At 43.2% G+C, this 21,290-nt stretch overlaps 1 protein-coding gene across 1 annotated transcript; it reads left to right on the top strand.

Moving 5' to 3' along the window:
- Positions 1-2,265: 2,265 nt before the first annotated feature.
- On the top strand, positions 2,266-19,580 carry LOC148047607 (uncharacterized). The gene is made up of 2 exons (XM_087708419.1): positions 2,266-2,334; positions 17,269-19,580. Exon 2 carries the CDS (start codon positions 18,089-18,091, stop codon positions 19,520-19,522), a length of 1,434 nt encoding a protein of 477 aa, XP_087564545.1. The 5' UTR covers positions 2,266-2,334; positions 17,269-18,088; the 3' UTR covers positions 19,523-19,580.
- The last annotated feature ends 1,710 nt before the right edge of the window (positions 19,581-21,290 follow it).

Below are 21,290 nucleotides of genomic sequence, written 5' to 3'. Positions count from 1 at the left end.
AGCCGCTTTGCAAATAAGGTAGGAAACTGACTAACACAGAATTGTGTTACTGAAATGAGCAAACCCGCAATTCTTTGGTGTCTTCCAAACTCAGCAAAATCAGGATCATTCCTTTGTAGAGCTCCAATTCCAGTTCTCTGCTCCCATTATTGTTCCACTCTTGTACGGATTATTTGTAAATTTTTAAAAAGAAGCCCTGAGAGAGGAATGAAAGAAATGGAAACATCACCCGTGAGTTGGGAAGACAGCTTTACATTATCTAAGGTGACCAGATTTTCACTCCAACCCCACTCGAATAGTGTGACTGTTGTGCTTTTTTAATGATGTATTGTCTTCATGTTTGTAACTTGTTTGTCCTTCCCTCCCCCTGAATTGTGAGCTGCCCTGAGTCCCCTCAGGGAAAAGGGCGGCATACAAATAAAGTAAATGAAATGAAATGAAATGAAATTTTCAGATTGGTAAAGAGGGACACCTTTGATTGGGGGGCGGGGGGGTTGATTAAAAATTTTATACGGAGCAACAAAATTTTTCATACAACGCAAAAATAGTATTGTAATATTTTTTTTTAATTTCAACATAACTACAATTTACAAATATAAATTGTAACTGTTGCCAAACATCAAAATTTTGATCACGTGACCATGAGGATGCTGAAACGGTCGCTAAGTGTGAAATGGTCGCTAAGTGTGAAAAATGGTCATCAGTCACTTTTTTCAATGCCATTGTAACGTTGGTCACTATACCACCTTTCTGGCCACAGTTCTTAAGTAAATAATTGCAGCTGATAAGTTAATAACATAAGTGAATCTGGTTTCCCCATTTGACTTTGTCAAAAGGTGATTATATGACCCCAGGACAATGAAACCATCATAAATATGAATCTGTTGCCAAACATCAAAATTTTGATCGCGTGACCATGAGGATGCTGCAACGGTCGCTAAATGTGAAAATGGTCGCTAAGTGTGAAAAATGGTCATCAGTCACTTTTTTCAATGCCATTGTAAGTTTGGTCACTAAGCCCATTATACCACCTTTCTGGCCACAGTTCTTAAGTGAATAACTGCAGCTGGTATTTTGTATTTTGGATAGAATCTTTTTTTAAATAGCCCAAGCCACGATGTAAAAAGATGTTGAGATTCTAGAAAGAGTGAAGACTAAAATATATAAAGAAGGGTTGTTGGAATTGGGTATGTAAAGTTTAATGAAAAGAAGGACTAGGGGAGACATGATAGCAGTCTTCCAATATCTCAGGGGTTGCCACAAAGAAGAGGGAGTCAAACTATTCTCCAAAGCACCTGAAAATAGGACAAGAAGCAATGGGTGGAAACTAATCAAGGAGAGAAGCAACTTAGAACTGAGGAGAAATTTCCTGATAGTTAGAACAATTAATCAATGGAACAACTTGCCTCCACAAGTTGTGAATGCTCCAACACTGGAAGTTTTAAAGAAGAGATTGGACAACCATTTGTCTGAAATGCTACAGGGTTTCCTGCCTAAGCAAGGGGTTGGACTAGAAGATCCCTTCCAACTCGTTCTGTTATTTCTTCTACTATATATTGACAATTGTCCCCTTAGCCCCCATTTTCTAGGCCCTGCTGCTGCATATCTTCTTCTATCTGTGACCAAATGGAGACTTCCCTGCAAACAAATTTACAGAATTTACACATGGGTTTTAACATTTAGCAGATATCCAATTTCCTCTTTCAGGAATAAAGCTTAATGCTGGGTGCTCTTGGATGTAGCCCTGGTTAGTAGAAGTGAAGCTGGCTCCCCTGGGACGTCTTGCCTGATGGTGCTGCCATATCCTAAATCCTTGGGAGCCACATTAAATACGTTATAAAGATTTGGGGTGTAGAAAGGCTTTGATCTCAATTGAGAGACACCCCCAAGGAAGCTTAGTCTGTAATTCTGTAAGAAAAAAAAAATCATAAACTTTTAGGGCTCTGCACGTAGTTAATCTTCATAAGGTTAAGTGGCCTCACATTTCACTATTTCACTTGACTCAGTTGCAAAGGTCGGTTGCTAGAAGTCAAAAACAACTTAATAGCAATTAAACAGTGAAAACATCTTGCAAACGCCTTAGGTAGTAGAGACGGGACAAGCGAGGTTTTTCTACCTCCTACTTGGAGATGGCGATCAGGTAAGCAACATCTATGCCTTTAAAATACATAGTGCATAATAAAGGAGTTAAAACCATCGAGTACCTTATTGCTAGAAAGGATTGGAGTAGATGAGAAGCGCAGAGGAACTTCCTGTTCCGGATGACTCGTGGGAGGAAGGTGGTGTGCAGACCGGCTTTTGTGCTGTTCCCATGGTCGAAGCAGCAGCTGGAAGGTAAGTGGAGGGCAGGAGGGAAGAGAGTCAGGGAGCAAGTCGGGCTGTTCGGTTTCCTCCACGGCCTGGAAGCAGAGAAGCAACTGGGCTGAAGCATCTCAGCTGCTGCTGCTGCAGATTCCTTACCTCACCAAATTAAAGCCCACGTGCTGCATGCTGTGAAACTGGTGGCTGCAATTTTCCTTCTGGTGAATAGATTTAAAATGCCTCTTTTAAGCTAAGGTTGATTCTCCAGAGGTGGTAGGTGCTCCATCACTAGAGGAGTGTAACAGAGGAACATAGTTTGAAGGATTCTTGGAGGTCTTCTATTCCTACGCCATGATCAAGCAGGAGACCCAATATCATTTCAGACAAATGGCTGTCCAGTCTCTGCTTAAAAGCCTCCAGTGATGGATCACCCACAACTTCTGAAGGCTAAGCTGTTCCATTGGTTAATTATTTTGGGTGTCAGGAAATTTCTCCTTAGTTCTAGGCTACTTATCTCCTTGCTCCATCCAGTTTCTTGTTCTATCTTCAGTTGCTTTGGAGAATAGGTTGACACCCCCACTCTTTCTTTGTAGCAACCCCTCAAGTATTGGAAGTTGCTATCATGTTCTTTTCACTAGATTAGACATATCCAATTCCTGCAACCAGTCTTTCTTTGTTTCAGTGTCCAGCCCTCTAATCATTCTTGCTACTCTTCTATGGGCTCTTTATGGAGTCTCAACATCTTTTTAATAATAGTTGCGGTACTAAGTGTGGTCTTACCAAAGCAATATAAATTCGAACTAACGCTTCACTTGATCTTGACTGTATCCCTCTGTTATTACAGCCTAAGATTGCATTGGCTTTTTTAGCCACTGCAACACCCTGCTGGCTCATATTTAAATGATTGTCCACTAGGATTCAATGTTCCCTCCCATAGGTACTGCCAGGTTCCACCTATTCTGTACCTGTACATTTGGTTTTTCTTGGTTAAGTGTAAAACCTCTTTTTTTCTCCATTGAATTTCATTTTGTTAAATAGGGCCCAGTGTTCAAGTCTGTTGAGATTCTTCTGTATCTTGACCCTATCTTCTGGGGTGTTGGATATTCCTGCCAGCTTGGTGTCATCTGAAATTTGATGAGAATATAAATCACCAGGACCTGATTCTCAGAACACCAGGGTTCTGAGGAAGCTGGGAGAAGTTATCTCAGAACCATTGTACTATATCTTTCAAAAATCCTGGGGTACACTGGGATATTACCTGAGGATTGGAAAAGAGCTGATGTAATTCCCGTCTTCAAAAAAAGAAAAAGAAAAACCAGACCTAGGAAACTACAAAACTACAGACCAATCAGCATGTCAGATTTATGTATCTGCAATTCTTTGGTAGAAGAAGGGTGGGTGGGTTTGGATTTGATACATGTTGTTCTTTCTCCTTTCTGTGTATCCTAGGTATCCTATTTCTTGCCTTGACTTGACTTTTTGCATAATCTTTTGCCTGATTTATTACTGTTGCCTGGCACCTCAGATGCCTGGAAAATTCTCACCTCTTGGGGAATGCAGGGGAGGGAGAGCCATGTGGATTGCAATTCCGGAATATGACCCTGAGAACCTCTTCTTATCTACTTCTCAGAGAGGCCAGTAGAATAACATCTTCATATGTGCAGATTGGTGGGAATCCACACCAGACTGTTGGGAAGAGTTCCTAATTTCCTTTATCATGGATTGTATGGCCTGAGAGCCCTCATAGCCTGCTTTGCATTTTGACTAGCTTTCACCTCTTTCAATTTCCTTTTGAAATACAAAGTTTTCAAGAGTCTATATCCGTGATGCCGAACCTATGGCATGCGGGCCATAGTTGGCATGCAGAGCCATTTGTTAGGACACGCGAGGCTTCCCTGAAAAACCACCCAACACACAAATCTGAAGCTTCCGGAGGGCGAAAAACGACCCTACGGGCAAACCGGAAGTTTGGGAATGGACTTTTGTTTTTCCCATAAGGCCGTTTTTTTTGGTTCCACCACAAATGCGCGCACAACAAAAGCGCGCCTGACTAAACCGCGGTGTCTAAAGCGCAGTGACAAAACCGCGCGACGAATGAGCAACTAATTAGCCCAAAAGCGCGCCGACAGAAGCGCGCTGTAACGTAACCCTAAACCTAACCCTCAACCTAACCCTAAACCTAACCCTAAATCTTACCTTAAATGAAATCGCGCTTCTGTCGGCGCGCTGTTGTCGGCGCGCTTTTGAAATCGCGATTTTAGCGCCGCGGTGTTGTCGGCGCGCTTTTGACGGGTCACGGTTTTTTTGCCCTCTGGAGCCTTCAGGAGGCTTCCCTGAAGCCTCCGGAGGGCAAAAAATAGCCCTACGGGCAACCTGGACTTCCATTTTGCCCATAGGGCCATTTTTTGCCCTTTAGAGACTTCAGGGAAGCCTCCTAAAGGCTCCGGAGGGTGAAAAATGGCTCTATGTCACCGTTCCCAAACTTCCAGGTTGTTTGTAGGGCTGTTTTTCGCCCTCCGGAGCCTTCATGAGGCTTCCCTGAAGCCTCCGGGGGGAGGCTGTTTTCGCTCTCCCCAGGCTTCTAGAAAGCCTCGAGCTTGGGAAGGGCAAAAAATGGGTCCATCGCGCACCAAAAGCGGGGGAGAAGGTTAGGGTTAGGGTTGCATGCACATAGCATTATGGGTGTGGGCACGCATGCACATGACCCCCCTGTGCTCCTCCCGCTTTTGGCACGCGATCCGAAAAAGGTTAGCCATCACTGGTCTATACTTTCTTGGAAGGGGGAAAGGCTACTCCTTACACTAACATCGATACTGGAAAAAATAATAAAAAAGAAAATCTGCGAACATCTAGAACCAAAAAAAGTTTTAATTAAAAGCCAGAATGGATTTGTTAAAAACAGGTTATGCCGAACTTCTTATTTCATTTTTTGACAAGGTGACTAAATTAGTAGACCAGAGAAATATATTTCGATTTCAGCAAGGCATACGATAAAATAGACTACAACCTACTTTTTAATAAGCTAGAAAAATGTGATTTGCAGCTCACCTGATTCACGTGGCACAGTGGATTGCTGCGCCTCAGCTGTTTTACTCACTGGCTCTGCAGCAGAAGGTAAGTTTTAGAGCTGAAAATGGGCGGTTTTCAAATGCTGCGGACGTGCGTAAAGTGTGCACGCAAATCACATGGTCACCGAACCAGTTTTTAAACCAGTTGAATCCCATCACTGCCAACAGACAAACCATACTCAATAAGTAATCTTTAATGGTACTACATCTACTTGAAAGGAGGTAAGCAGTGATATGTCACAGGGTTCTGTCTTAGGCCCAGTACTCTTCAGTATCTTCATACATGACTTAAGGGAATAGAAGGGGAACTCATCAAAATTGCAGATGACACTAAGCTGGCAGGAATAGCCAACACCCCAGAAGACAAGCTTAGGATCCAAAAAGATTTTGACAAGATTTGAACAATGGGCCCTATCCAACAACATGAAAACCAATGTGAAGAAAAGCAAGATTTTATACTTGGGCAGGAAAAACCTCTTCTTAAAAACCTCCAGTGATGAAGCATCCACAACGTCTAAAGGCCAAGATAGATCCAAGATGGTGCCGATGACTGCTGCCTTAGTAAAATGCGCTCTAATGGTTTCTTTATTTTTTAATATTCTCTGCGATTCTCTAAGGATTTCACACTCACAAGACCATCTGCTAAGAATTAAGCAATGTTTCTTTAAGGAGCAGTGCTCTGTAACCTCACCCCCCACCCCCCACCCCGTCTTTACAAACACAGAGGATATTCTAACACGGGAGGAAGCAATTTCCCCGAAACTATGGATCACCAAAAGCAAACAAAGACAGCAGAGATAGAGAGGTAAACGGATGAGAATTTTCAATAGACTAAGGCATAGCGGAAATTAAAAAAAAACCCCACTTCAATCCAACCCTTCAATCTTTCTGATTAATTTACGTTCACTTGCTAATAAGATGGATGAAATACTCCTTTTAAACAGATGCAATTTCAATTTTTACAACACATCTTCCCTATGCTTTTTTGAATCCTGGCTAAACAAAGAAATTGGTGTAAACAGTATGCATATACCAGGGTTTCAGATACTTAGAGCAGGCAGGATTGCAGAATCAACAGGTAAAAAGAAGGGAGAAGGCTCATGTATATATATCAACAACAATTGGTCTCAAGATATAACTATAATACATAAGTTCTGTGATGAAAACTTAGAGTCTTTATCAACTGCAAATCTTTTTATTCTCCCTGAGAGTTTTCCTGATTTCTCCTAATTGCTGTGTATGTTCCTCCACAAGCTTGTATAAACAAGGCATTATGAACTCTAGCTGATCAGATTAGGGTTAGGGTGAAGGCTGAAGCCAAATACCCAGATTCACTGGCCATTCTAGGTGATTTCAACAAAGGTAACTTAAGGAAAGAGCTTCCAAAATATTTTCAGCATGTCAGTTGTTCCCCCAAAGGCAAGAATACTTTAGACCATTGCTGTGCTGACCAATTGGCCCCCATCTTCACCCAAATTTTCAACAAATCACTAGAGATATGCCACAAAAGATGCTTATTGGTCCTTACCATGAGTAGCTGTGGACCACTCTGATCATTGCATGATTCACCTTGTACCTGGGAGTTGCGGGGGCCACGGGGGTGGTTGAGGGGACCAGAGACACGGGAGAGGGTCGGGGTATTGCGGTCGTAACAGGGATGGGCAGATATGGCGGGGACTTTAGGGCAGGCCATTACCGGGGAAGGAGGGTTCGCTACATTACAGAGATCCCTCCTTCCGGCCCTAGGAGTCCCACTCCAAGACCAGATGGCGCAAGTAGTCAGGACCCTGGTCTCAGGCTGTTGCTGCTAAATGCCAGGTCTGTAGTTCATAAAGCTCCTCTCGTCCAGGACTTAATTTTAGACGAGAGGGCAGACCTGGCATGTATTACTGAGACCTGGCTGGGCCCAGAGGGAGGAGTCCCCCTTGTAGAGCTGTGCCCAGAAGGATTTCAGGTGCTGCATCAGCCGAGAGCCCAGGGAAGGGGTGGGGGTGTGGCCGCTGTTATCCGGGAGTCGTTAGTTCCTCGTAGGGTCCCTGCTCCGGAGATTGTCGGGTGTGAGTCTTTGCTGTTAAAGTTGGACCTCAAGGGTCAAGTGGGTTTGCTGCTAACGTACCTGCCTCCCAACAGCGTTGCAGCGGCCCTCCCCTCGCTCCTCGAGTCGGTAGCCGAGCTGGCAATTGAGTTCCCTAGGTTGATGGTCCTGGGGGACTTTAATTTGCCGTCGCTCGGTGAAAACTCTGATGGGGCGCAGGAGTTCATGGCTTCCATGACAGCCATGGGCTTGACCCAAGTAATTCGAGGCCCAACCCATTCAGCGGGACACATGCTTGACCTCGTATTTCTCTCGGAGCAGTGGATGTATGATCTTGGTCTGAGGGGGAACGACATCATACCCCTGTCGTGGTCAGACCACTGCCTACTGAGGCTCGACTTCCGGAGGCCAAACCCCCACTGTAGGGAGGAGGAGCCGACCAGGTGGTTCCGCCCCAGGCGCCTTATGGAGCCGTCAAGGTTCCAGACAGAGCTTGGGGTTATTCCTGACACTTTCGCCCACAGCCCGGTTGAGACTCTGGCTGCTGCGTGGCACTCGGCAGCGTCGGAGGCCCTCGACCGGATTGCGCCACTGCGGCTCCTCCGAGGCGGCGGATCCCGGAGACCTCCTTGGTTCACCGAGGAGCTCCGGGAGATGAAGCGCCGGAGGAGATGCCTAGAGCACCGTTGGAGGTCCGATAAGTCCGAATCGAACCGAGCAATGGTAACCACCTGCACCAGGGAATACACCAGGGCACTTAGGGCAGCAAAAAGATCACATATAGCCACCCTGGTTGCATCCGCTGAGTCCCGTCCAGCCGCCCTGTTCAGGATAACCCGCTCCCTATTGAACAAAAGGGAGGCGGGGGAACCCTTGCAGGGCAGAGCTGAAGAATATGCCCAATTCTTAGCGGACAAAATTGCTCGGTTTCGGTCGGACTTGGACTCCACACCCGCAGCTCCAGCCGAGGCACAGGAGGATCAAGTAGAACAGCTCTGGGTTGAGTTTCAGGATGTTACCCCCGGGGATGTGGACAAGGCCATGAGAGCTGTAAGTACCTCCACCTGTGTTCTGGATCCGTGTCCCTCATGGCTGGTTACTAACTGCAGTGAGGTGACACGAGGCTGGATCCAGGCGGTAGTAACCGCCTCCCTTCGGGAGGGGAACTTCCCCGCCGCACTGAAAGCAGCGGTGGTGAGACCCCTCCTGAAGAAACCATCTTTGGATCCAGCTGTTCTTAATAGCTACCGTCCAGTCTCCAACCTTCCCTTCCTGGGGAAGGTTGTTGAGAAGGTGGTGGCCTTCCAGCTCCAACGGTCCTTGGAGGAAGCAAACTACCTAGACCCCTTCCAGTCAGGCTTCAGACCCGGTTACAGCACAGAAACCGCTTTGGTCGCATTGATTGATGATCTCTGGAGAGCCAGGGATGAAGGATATTCCTCCATCCTGGTCCTCCTTGACCTCTCAGCGGCTTTCGACACCATCGACCATGGTATCCTTCTGCGACGACTGCGGGAGGTGGGGGTGGGAGGCACCGTGTTACGGTGGTTCTCCTCCTACCTCTCGGACAGGTCGCAGTCGGTGTTAGTGGGGGGGCAGAGGTCGTCCCCTAGGCCCCTAAATTTTGGAGTGCCTCAGGGTTCGGTCTTATCCCCCCTACTATTCAACATCTACATGAAACCGCTGGGAGAGATCATCCGCAGGCACGGGATTAGATACCATCAATATGCGGACGATACTCAATTGTATCTGTCCGCCCCGTGCCAACTCAATGAAGCGGTAGACGTGATGAGCCGGGGCCTTGAGGCCGTTATGGACTGGATGAGGGTTAACAAGCTTGTACTCAACCCGGAAAAGACCGAGTGGCTGTTGTGTTTCCCTCCCAAAGATTTGACGGATATTCCACCACTCAGGCTGGGGGGCCAAATTTTATACCCCTCAGAGAGGGTTCGCAACTTGGGAGTCCTCCTGGATCCACAGCTGACATTCGACCACCATTTAACGGCTGTGACCAGGGGGGCATTCGCCCAGGTTCGCCTGGTGCGCCAGTTGCGACCCTACCTGAATCGGGAGGCTCTCACAACAGTCACTCGGGCCCTTGTGACCTCTAGGCTGGAATACTGCAATGTGCTCTACATGGGGCTGCCCTTGAAGAGCATCCGGCGACTTCAGTTAGTGCAGAACGCAGCCGCGCGAGTGATCGCGGGTGCACCTCGATTCACCCGCATAACACCTATCCTCCGCGAGCTGCGCTGGCTACCTGTCGATCTCCGGATGCGCTTCAAGGTGCTATTAGTCACCCATAAAGCCCTACATGGCAGTGGATCTGGATACTTGAGAGACCGCCTCCTGCCAATTACATCCCTGCGACCAATAAGATCTCATAGGTTAGGCCTCCTCCGCATCCCATCGGCCAGCCAGTGTCGGCTGGCAACTACAAGGAGGAGGGCCTTCTCAGCAGTAGCCCCGACCCTTTGGAACGAACTCCCCGTGGAGATTCGTACCCTCTCCACCGTCCAGGCCTTCCGCATAGCCTTGAAGAACTGGCTCGCCCGTCAGGCCTGGGGTTAAGGATAGTTACCCCGCCCGAATGATGAGTGTATGTTGCCTACTATTTTATTATATGTTGTATCTCAGTGTTTGTATTCCCCCTCCCCGGTTTTATGTGAGCCGCCCTGAGTCCCCTCAGGGAAAAGGGCGGCCTACAAATTCTAATAAAACCTAAAAACCTAAACCTACCTGCTTGCAGACAAAGACTTAAAGCCACTAAACCAACAATTAAATCAGTGAGGACTTGGACTGAAGAGACAAAGTTAAAGCTACAGGCTTGCTTTGCACTGATTGGAATATTTTTGAAGATACCTCTGCAGACCTAGATGAACTCACAGATACTGTAATATCATATGTCAGCTTCTGTGAAGACCTATGTGTACTGAACAGGAACGTGCGAATATACAAACAATAAACTTTGGTTCACAGCTAAACTTAAGCAGCTACGTCATTCCAAAGAGGAAGCCTACAGAAAAGGTGATAGAATGCTGTACAATCAGGCCAGAAACGTATTAACAAGGTTAGCAAAAAGAAGCTACTCTGAAAAGCTAAGGAATCAGTTCTCAACAAATGAACCAACAAACGTGGGAAGCTCTTAAAAAATATCACCGGTTACGGCAAACCTTCCTACGGCTGAAGGAAATTAACAACTGGCAGATGACCTGAACGTGTTTTACTGCAGGTTGGAAAGGAAACTACAGCCACCTACCTCCACAATCCCCATTCCAACAACAGCCAAGCCTCCTCCAACTAACTCTGTCCTAGTGGGTTCACAACCCCTGGTGATCACAGAAAAGGAAGTGCAAGATCTATTTCACAGACAGAAGCCAGGAAAAGCACCAAGCCCAGACAAGATAACTCATTCTTGCTTAAAAGTCTGTGCTGACCAATTGGCCCCCATCTTCACCCGAATCTTCAATAAATCACTAGAGATATGCCATCTTCCTTCTTGCTTCAAACACTCCACTATCATCCCAGTGCCAAAGAAGCCCTCCATCAAGGAACTGAATGACTACAGATGCTTTAACATTTGTCGTTATGAAAACCTTTGAAAGGTTAGTGCTGTCTCACTTGAAAACCATCATGGATCCGCTGTTAGACCTCCCTGCAATTTGCATACTGAACAAATAGATTGACAGATGATGCTTTTAATATGGCTCTGCACTACATCCTACAACATCTTGAATTGCCAAAGACCTACCCAAGGGTCCTCTTTATAGACTTTAATTCAGCATTCAATGCCATCACACAGATCATTCTTCTAAACTAAATCACCTAGTGGTACCTGAACACACTTGTAAATGGATCATAAGCTTCCTAACAGACAGAAAGCAGCAGGTGAAGCTGGCAAAATCACATCAGATACCTGTACAATTAGCACAGGAGCGCCCCAGGGCTGTGTGCTCTCTCCTCTATATATCAATGATTGCATCTCAAATGATCCATTTGTTAAACTACTGAAGTTTGCAGATGATACAACAGTGATTGGTCTCATTCGAGATAACAATGAAACTGCATACAGAAACCTGGCTGTTCCGGCAGGCCTGGGGCTGTTGATCAGCATCCAGCCCCATTTTATGTATGTTGTATAATTTTAAATAATTGTATTTCTATTTTTAATTTTTTTATATTCCCTTGTTGTCTGTAAGCCGCCCAGAGTCCCCTGGGAGTGGGCGGCATACAAATGCTAATAAACTTCCAAACTTCCAAACTTCCACTTAACATCAAAAATATCATCAAAAAAGCACAACAAAGATTGTTCTTTCTGTGCTAACTCAGGAAGCTCAGAATGCCCAAGGAGCTGCTGATACAGTTCAACAGAGGAATTATTGAGTCTGTCATCTGCACCTCTATAACTGCCTGGTTTGCTTCTGCAACCCAACAAGACAGACATAGACTTCAGAGGAGAATCAGAACTGCAGAAAAAACAGTTACTGCCAACCTGCCTTCCATTGAGGACCTGTATATTGCACGGGTCAAAAAGAGGGCTGTGAAAATGTTTACAGATCCCTTGCATCCTGGACATAAATTGTTTCAACTCCCACCCTCAAAATGTTGCTATATAGCACTGTACAGCAAGACAACTAGACCCAAGAAGAGTTTTTCCCAAATGCCATCACTCTGCTAAACAAATAATTCCCTCATCAAACTATTCACTAAGGCTGCATTACTATTGCTATTACTCTTCTCATCATTCCTACCACTCATCTCCTCCCACTTATAACTGCAGGACTGTAACTTTGTTGCTTGTGTCCTTACGATTTATATTGATATTGTTTCCCGATTGCTTATTTGTACCCTATGACTAAGTGTTGTACCTTATGATTCTTGACTAATGTAGCTTGTCTTTTTATGCACACTGAGAGCAGATGCACCAAAGACAAATTCCTTGTGTGTCCAATCACACGGACAATAAAGAAATCTATCTTCTATCTCAAGCTATTCTATTGGTTAATTGTCCTCACTGTTAGGAAGTTTCTCCTCAATTCCAGGTTGCTTCTCTCCTTGATTAGTTTCCATACATTGTTTCTTGTCCTACCCTCTGGTGCTTTGGAAAATAAATTGACCCCTTGTCTTTATGACAGCCTCTCAAATACCGAATACTGCTATCATGTTCCCCCCCTGATCTTTCTTTTCTCTAGACTAGCCAAACCCAAATCTTCCAACCATTCTTCGTATGTTTTAGTCTCCAGTGGTAGTAATACTTCATGTGATTTTGATTCTATTCCTCTGTTTATATAACCAAGGATTGCATTAGCCTTTTTTGGCAGCTGCTGCACACTGCTGACTCATGTTTAAGTGATCATCCACTAAGACTCTAAGGTCCCTCTCACAGTTACTGCTTTGGAGCCAGGTTTTGTCTAATCTGTACTTAGCAATAGCAGTTAGACTTATATACCGCTTCATAGGGCTTTCAGCTCTCTCTAAGCGGTTTACAGAGTCAGCATATTGCCCCCACAGTCTGGGTCCTCATTTCACCCACATCGGTACTTGTTCCTTTAGTTTTTTTTTTTGTCCAGGTGCAAATTTGATGAATTCTGCTTCTATATTTTCATCTAAGTCATTTATGAAGATATTGATGTAGTTACCAAGAAGTAGGTTGTGGGTCTACTTTGTCAAATGCCTTGCAGAAATCCAAATCCACAGCATTTTGCTGGTCTACTAATGTAGTCACTTCAACGAATGAAATAAGATTGGTTTCGCATGATCTGTTTTCAACAAACCTGTGCTGGCTATTAGTTATAATTTTATTTGTTTCTAGTTGTTCACAGATCTGTTTTTTAATTATTTTTCCAGTATCTTCCCAGGTATTGATGGTAGGCTGATTGGTCTGTAGTTTTCTGGGTCTATATTTTTTTCCTTTTTTAAAGATGTGAACTGCATCAGTTCTTTTCCGATTCCCAGTGCTCCAATATTTTTTTAAAGATATGATACAATGGTTATGAGATAACATCTGCCAGCTCCCTCAAAACCCTGGTTTTCTGATAACCAGGTCCTGTTGATCTATATTCATCAAGGATAGGTGTTCTTTTACCATTTTCTTGCTTATTTTAATTTTTATTTCTAGTCAGTTTTTTACAGTTTTTGGTAGGTTGGACAATAGTTTCCTTTTGTGTGAAGACTGATGCAAAGAATGAGTTAAGCAGCTCTCATTTCTCTCTACTGCCTGTTACTTTCCTGTTGTCTTCTCTCTTTAGTAGACCGACAGTTTCCTTTACTTTTTTTGTTATTTATATGTTGAAACTTTTTGAACTATCTTAGAAATTTTTTTGCAAGTCTTTGTTCATTGTGAGTTGATTTCCCCATCCCATTGGGTTCACAACCCCTAATGATCACAGAAAAGGAAGTGCAAGGTCTATTTTACAGACAAAAGCCAGGAAAAGCTCCAGGCTCAGACAAGATTAACTCCTTGCTTAAAAGTCTGTGCTGACCAATTGGCCCCCATCTTCACCCGAATCTTCAATAAATCACTAGAGATGTATTATGCTCCTTCTTTCTTCAAATGCTCTACTATCCATCCCAGTGCCAAAGAAGCCTACCATCAAGGAACTGAATGACTACAGATGCTCTGTAGTTATGAAAACCTTTGAAAGTTTAGTGCTGTCCCACTTGAAAACAATCACAGATCCGTTGTTAGACCCCCCTGCAATCTGCATACTGAAAAAATAGATCAACAGATGATGCTGTTTATATGGCTCTGCACTACATCCTACAACATCTTGAATCTCCAAAGACCTATGCAAGGGACCTCTTTGTAGAATTCAGCTCAGCATTCAGTACCATTATTCCAGATATTCAGCATTATTCCAGATATTCTTCTAACTAAACTAAATCAGATAGCTGTACCTGTTCAAATTTGTAAATGCATCATAACCTTACTAACAGACAGGAAGCAGCAGGTGAAGCTAGGCAAAAATCACATCAAATACCTGTACAATTAGCACAGGATCCCCCGTAAGGCTGTGTGCTTTCACCACTTCTCTCTATACACCAATGACTGCATCTCAAAAGATCCCTCTGTTAAAATACTGAAGTTTGCAGATGATACAACAGTGATTGGTCTCATTTGAGACAATGATGAATCTGCATGCAGACGGGAGTTTGAACAACTAGTCTTATGGTGCAACCAGAACAATCTTGAACTAAATACACTCAAAGCCGTAGAAATGGTGGTAGATTTTAGGAGAAACCCTCCTATACTACCTCCTCTTACAATACTAGACAACACAGTATCAACAGTAGAGACCTTTAAGTTTCTAGGTTCTATCATACCTTAAGACTTAAAATGGACACCTAACATCAAAAATGTCATCAAAAAAGCACAACAGATTGTTCTTTCTGCGCCAACTCAGAAAGTTCAAACTGCCCAAAGAGCTGCTGATTCAGTTCTACAGAGGAATTATTGAGTGTGTCATCTGCACCTCCATAACTATTTGTTTCGGCTCTGCAACCAAACAAGACAACAGATACTTCAACAGATAATTAGAACTGCAGAAAAAACAATTGCTACCAATCACACTTGGCCAATAAAGAATTATATTTCATTCCATTCTATTCTATCTTTAAAGATTCAGGCTATCTGCTGATATTCTGCCTTAGTTATGTGTCCCTCTTTCCACTTTTTGTACTTATTCTTTTTGCCTTTTAGTTTATCAAAGATATCTCTCTGCAACCATGCTGGTTTCTTGTTGCATTTCTTGCTTTTCTTTTTTAGTGGTATAGTGTTTGACTGGGCTTATTTTTCAATGTTTCCCACGCTTCTTGAGTTGTTTTCTCTTTATGGTTTTTATCCATGAAATTTTGCTTAGGATCTCTCTGAATTTGTTAAAATCAGCTCTTCTAAAGTTTAAGACACTGGTTGGAGTATATTCTATTACTTGTGTTTGCATTGTATAGAATTTCAGTAAAATGTGATCACTCTTGCCCAAGGTTACGACAACTTCAGCTCCTTCTATCACTTCTCTATTAGTAAGAATTAAGTTGAGTATAGTTTTTCCTCTAGTTCCCTCCTCTACCTTTTGGATGATAAAGTTGTCAGTTAAGTTGGTTAGGAATCTATTCTACTTGCTGTAGAGTTTGCGTCCCAGTTGATATCAGGGTAGTTAAAGTCTCCCATTATATTTTGATGTTGCCCTCTTGATATAATTTGTAATCCAGACATATTAAAAATGACAGATGAATAAAATTTACAAGGCTTTTTATTTCCATGTCTCACCTATAAATATGGTATTTCCTGTCCCATCTATGTATTAACCAGGTTCAATTTTGCTTAATCCAGCACTTCCTAAGAAAGAGCTATTGAGAACCTTTGGGGATCTTTGGTTATACAGGTAGTCCTCACTTACCACTTCTTCCCTGACCCTTCAAAGTTACTATGGCACAGTAGAAGCAGACGTGCACCTGGTTCACAAAATTTGCGGTAATCCCAGCCCTTGTTCAGTGACTGCACTTCAGCAGTGACTGTGGTTTTGAAGCTGCAGGAAAAGGAGTTGCACCAATTCGGGTTCTGCCAATAGTTGCATATTTATGATGGTGGCAGCATCCCACACTCATGATCCCCATTTGTGACCTTCCCAGCTAGCTTCTGACAAGCAAAATCAGTGGATATACTGGCACAAAATTGCAAGCCACGGTCATATGAAATTGCCTTTAACAACCCACAGTATATTTGCTTAGCAACTACAGAGGAACAGATGGAAGTTGGCATTGTCATGTGGTATCATGCTTAATGATTAAGCTGCTTAGTGACCTAAATATCAGTTCCAATTGCAGTAAGTTAAGAGAGGACTACTTGAACTAGGGTGTTACCAGAGGGGTAGACAGTATTTTCAGCCCTTTTTTGTAGCTGAGGACTTCCATGAGCAAAAGTGATGCTTCAAAGCTTGCAGATGCTTTCGGCATCATTTCATCAGTCTAAGCCCCCACATCTCTAAATTTAGTGCAGAAGGTTTGACTGTAACCATTTTGGGACATTTTTCCAAGCTTGAAAAACGTAGATTTTCTCCATATATACATATGGAGGTTGGTGTATCTGTATTTCTCACTATGCATATATCTCCAATTACATATCCTATCCCCAGCACTTCAAGATATATTTGATGATAACACTTTGCATTGCTAAGAATTTGTGAAATTGAACATAGTTCTCAATAGTACTCCATGTGTCATGAATCATCAATAATGTAAGTAATTATTCTAGTATCAGCATGTTTTTTTTCATTGTAATATATACTTTTTTTCTTTTTTCACATCATTACTAACCATTTTATAAACAACTAGTTGATAACCCGGTGTAGCCCAGGTTATGGATTTATCCCAATCCTGTATTAGACAGAGCCCTCTTGTGGAGTATGGCAAGTCCACTGTGCTGTACAGTAGAAGTCATTTTAAGGCACAACAGGCTGTATCTTAACAGAACTTGAATCCAAAATGCACACATTGTCAAAAGTACCGTGACTTAACACTATAGGTATAATTCAGTCATTTTCATTTTAGCTCCCAGAGGTTCCGGATTATGCTAGAACACACAGACACAGACGGGACACACACACACACACACACACACACACACACACACCCCGAAGGGTGTTAGGGGTGTCTTACCCCCACAGAGTTTGTTTCCAGGCAGTAAGTAAGCTATGTACCAAGTTTGGTTGAAATTTCTCGAGGTGTTCCAGAGATGCTGGAACATACACACACACAGTCATTTGTAGATAGATAGATAGATAGATAGATAGATAGATAGATAGATAGATAGATAGATAGATAGATAGATAGATAGATTAAATTTGCTCTTTTCTTTGAATCTTACAGACAAAGAGGATGGCAATAAGAGCACTCGTGACAACTGTAAATAACAAGCAACGTTGAAAAGGGAAGGAAATCAAGCCAGAAATCAAAATATTTTCCATTTCCTGCAGAAAACCATACAATTCTGATCCTCCACCAGCGGATGTTAGACAAAAAGAGAAAATCAAGAAAGAATAAGCAGATTATGCAGAACGAAAGGATACATTACGTGAAAAAGTGAAGGGAGATTTTTTTTCATTCAGCAAAAGAGGGAAATATCTGGAAGTCTGTTGGGAGGAAAAGATCAATAGTAAACCCACGTAAAAGGGACAGAAATGCAGGCCTCTTCCTGTGAGGAAGAAGACCGCTTGAATGAAAACACCATTAAACAAGGCATTGTCCATATTTTTTACCTCCTCAAGAATATCAGTTGTGGAAAAGCTCCCTAGATTTGCCTATTGTGGAAAAAGCATAGATGGCAAATCACTGCTGATTATACACACAAGGAGCCAAAAGGAGAAAAACGATACAAATTACATGAATATTGCAAAACTCGAGGTCAACAGCTCCCTTGTGGTTCATGGAAGCACCTCAACACAAGAGGGAAGCCACAAAAGAGCTCCCAATTCAGTAAATGCTTTAGTGAGCATGGCAACAAGGTGCTACATCAGATAACTCACAGGAGGGAGAAAACGTATGACTTTGCAAATTGTGTGAAAACTTCTGTGGAATTTTCCATCTCATGAGACACCAGAAAACACACACAGAATAAAAAACCCTTTGAACGTACTGATTATGCGAAAGTGACAATTACAGATTGGTAATACACCAGAGGATTCACTTCATGGAGAAACCTTATAAGTGTCAAAATTGTGGGGAAGGTTTCATTACACATTCCCACCTCCTGAGACACAAGACCATGCACACAGAAGAGAAACCCTTTGAATGTCCTGACTGTGGGAAAAGCTTTAGTAATAATTCCGGCCTGGGGAAACACCAGAAGACTCACACAGCAGAGAAACCTTTTGAATGTCTTCTCTGTGGGAAAAGCTTTAGACATAATTACAACCTAGTGAAACATCAGAGGACTCACACAGGAGAGAAACCCTTTGAATGTCCTATCTGTGGGAAAAGCTTTACTGATAATTATAGCGTGGTGACACACCAGAGGATTCACACAGGAGAAAGGCCCTTTGAATGTCCTATCTGTGGGAAAGGTTTCAGTCAGAATACCAATCTGGTGACTCATCAGAGGACTCACACAGAAGAGAAACCCTTTGAATGTCTTGGTTGTGGGAAAGGTTTCAGTCAGAATTCCAGGTTGGTTAGACACCAGAGGATTCACACAGGAGAAAGGCCCTTTGAATGTCCTGATTGTGGGAAAGGTTTCAGTTATATTTCCAGCTTGGTTAGACACCAGAGGACTCATGCAAGGGAGAAACCATTTGAATGTCCTGATTGTGGAAGAAGTTTCAGTCAAAATACCCATCTGCTGATTCATCAGAGGACTCACACAGGAGAGAAACCATTTGAATGTCCTGCTTGTGGTAAATGTTTCAGTGATAATTCCAACTTGGTTAGACACCAGAGGACTCACACAGGAGAGAAACCCTTTGAATGTCTCTATTGTGGGAAAAGTTTCAGTCAGAGTTCCTACCTAGTGATACACCAGAAGACTCACACGGGAGAGAAACCCTTTGAATGTCTCTATTGTGGGAAAAGTTTCAGTCAGAATTCCTACCTAGTGATACACCAGAAGACTCACACAGGAGAGACAGCCATTGAATGTCCTGATTGTGGGAAAGGTTTCAGTAAGAAATCCAGATTGGTTAGACATCAGATGATTCACACAGGAGAAAGGCCCTTTAAATGTCCTGATTGTGGGAAAGGTTTCATTGAGAATTCAAGCCTGGTGATTCATCAGAGGACTCACACAGGAGAGAAACCCTTTGAATGTCCTACCTGTGGGAAAAGCTTTAGTAATAATTCTAGCCTGGTGACACACCAGAGGACTCACACAGGAGAGAAGCCTTTTGAATGTCCTATCTGTGGGAAACGTTTTAGTGATAATTCCAGTCAGTTGAGACACCAGAGGAAACACACAGGAGAGAAACCCTTTGAATGTCCTATCTGTGGGAAAAGCTTTCCTGATAATTACAGCCTGGTGACACACCAGAGGATTCACACAGGAGAAAGGCCCTTTGAATGCCATATCTGTGGGAAAGCTTTTAGTCAGAATAGCAATCTGGTGACTCATCAGAGGACTCACACAGAATGAAACCCTTTGAATGTCCTGCTTGTGGGAAAGATTTCAGTCATATTTCCAGCTTGGTTAGACACCAGAGGACTCATTCAAGGGAGAAACCATTCGAATGTCCTGATTGTGGGAAAAGTTTCAGTCAAAATTCCCATCTGCTGCTTCATCAGAGGACCCACACAGGAGAGAAACCATTTGAATGTCCTGATTGTGGTAAATGTTTCAGTGATAATTCCAACTTAGTTAGACACCAGAGGACTCACACAGGAGAGAAACCTTTTGAATGTCTCTATTGTGGGAAAAGTTTCAGTCAGAGTTCCCACCCAGAGGACTCACACAGGAGAGAAGCCTTTTGAATGTCCTATCTGTGGGAAACGTTTTAGTGATAATTCCAGTCAGTTGAGACACCAGAGGACTCACATAGGAGAGAAGCCATTTTAATGTCCTATCTGTGGGAAAAGCTTTAGTGATAATTCCAATGTGGTGATACACCAGAGGACTCACACCCCAGAGAAATCTTTGAATTGGCTAGTCTGTGGACATTACTTCAAGCATACACCATCCCTTATTGCACACAAGGTAATCTATATTAGGAAAAGAAGCTGAGTTTAGAGAATGCTTGATTTTCATTTGTGCTTTATTGAAAGTGTAGGTGAATAATCCCCTTTTGGGTTATTTTATTCTCTTATCTCCATACAACAGTTCCAGAATCAAAATCCACTATCCTCCCCATCCATGCCTTATTAAATCTGCATTAAAAATGGCATTGCAGATTGTCTTTCTAAAAAGATTAGCCTGGTGATCAGTTAACCATGTGGTTTGATGGGCTATTCTATTTTTGCCTCTCTTTTTTTACATTTTTTTGGGGAAGTGGGAAATATTTCTTCTGCCCTATCGAGGCAATTATGCCATCTTTCTTAGGCTCCATTTTCTATGCCCTGCTGTATATGTTTCTCTGTATGACCTAATGGGAGACTTCAGTGCAAGTAAATTTACAGAATTTACACCGGGCATTTAGCAGATATAAAATTTCCTCCTCCCTTCCTTCCTACCTACCAAGAATGAAGCTTGATGGTTGATGCTCTTGGATGCAGCCCTGGCTAGCAGGAGTGAAGCTTGTTCCCCTGGAGTGTCTGGCCTGATGCTGCTGCCATGTCCTAAAATCCTGGGAGCCACAGGAAATCAGTCATAAAGTGTTGGGGTATTAGAGAGGTTTTGATCTCCACTGAGAATCACTTCTAAGAAAGCTGATTGTGTAATTCTGTAAAACCTTCATGAACTTTTAGGGCTTGGCACATAGCTAATCTTCGTAAGCTGAGCACCATCCCATTTTAAGGCTAAGTTACAAAGATCGGTTGCTAGAAGTCAAAAATGATTTGATAGCATTTAATCAGTGGAAACATGTTGCAAATGCCTTAGGTAGAAACTGGAGAAGGATGTTTTTCTGCCTCTTATCTGGAGATGGTGGTCAAACAGGCAACACCTGTCCCTAGAAGGAGGATAATACCTGTGGTTGAGCTTAAAAGAGTTAAAACCATCAAGTACTGTATTGCTAGAAAGGTTGGAAGGCGATGGGAAGAGTAGAAGAAAGAAAGTTCAGTTGCCTTTTGAAAAAAGCACCTTTGGGACAGCTGAACTTCCTGTTCCGGATCACTCATGTGAGGATAGTGGTGTGCAGAGCGGCTTTTGTGCTCTTCCCATGGTCGAAGCAACTGCTGTAAGGTGAGTTGAGGGCAGGTGGGAGGAGAGTCCTTGCAGTGAAGGTGTCAGGGCAATCCAACAGGTGTCA

Source organism: Thamnophis sirtalis, unplaced genomic scaffold, assembly GCF_051295495.1.
Source record: "Thamnophis sirtalis isolate CommonGarterSnake01/CBP01778 unplaced genomic scaffold, rThaSir2_p1.2 scaffold_3, whole genome shotgun sequence".
NCBI lineage: Eukaryota > Metazoa > Chordata > Lepidosauria > Squamata > Natricidae > Thamnophis > Thamnophis sirtalis.
Note: the sequence above shows the minus strand (reverse complement) of the source record. Positions and strands in the feature narration are given on the sequence as shown.

Coding starts and splice junctions, on each gene's coding strand:
- LOC148047607 (XM_087708419.1), top strand. CDS start 18,089: ATGGAGAAACCTTATAAGTGTCAAAATTGTGGGGAAGGTTTCATTACA.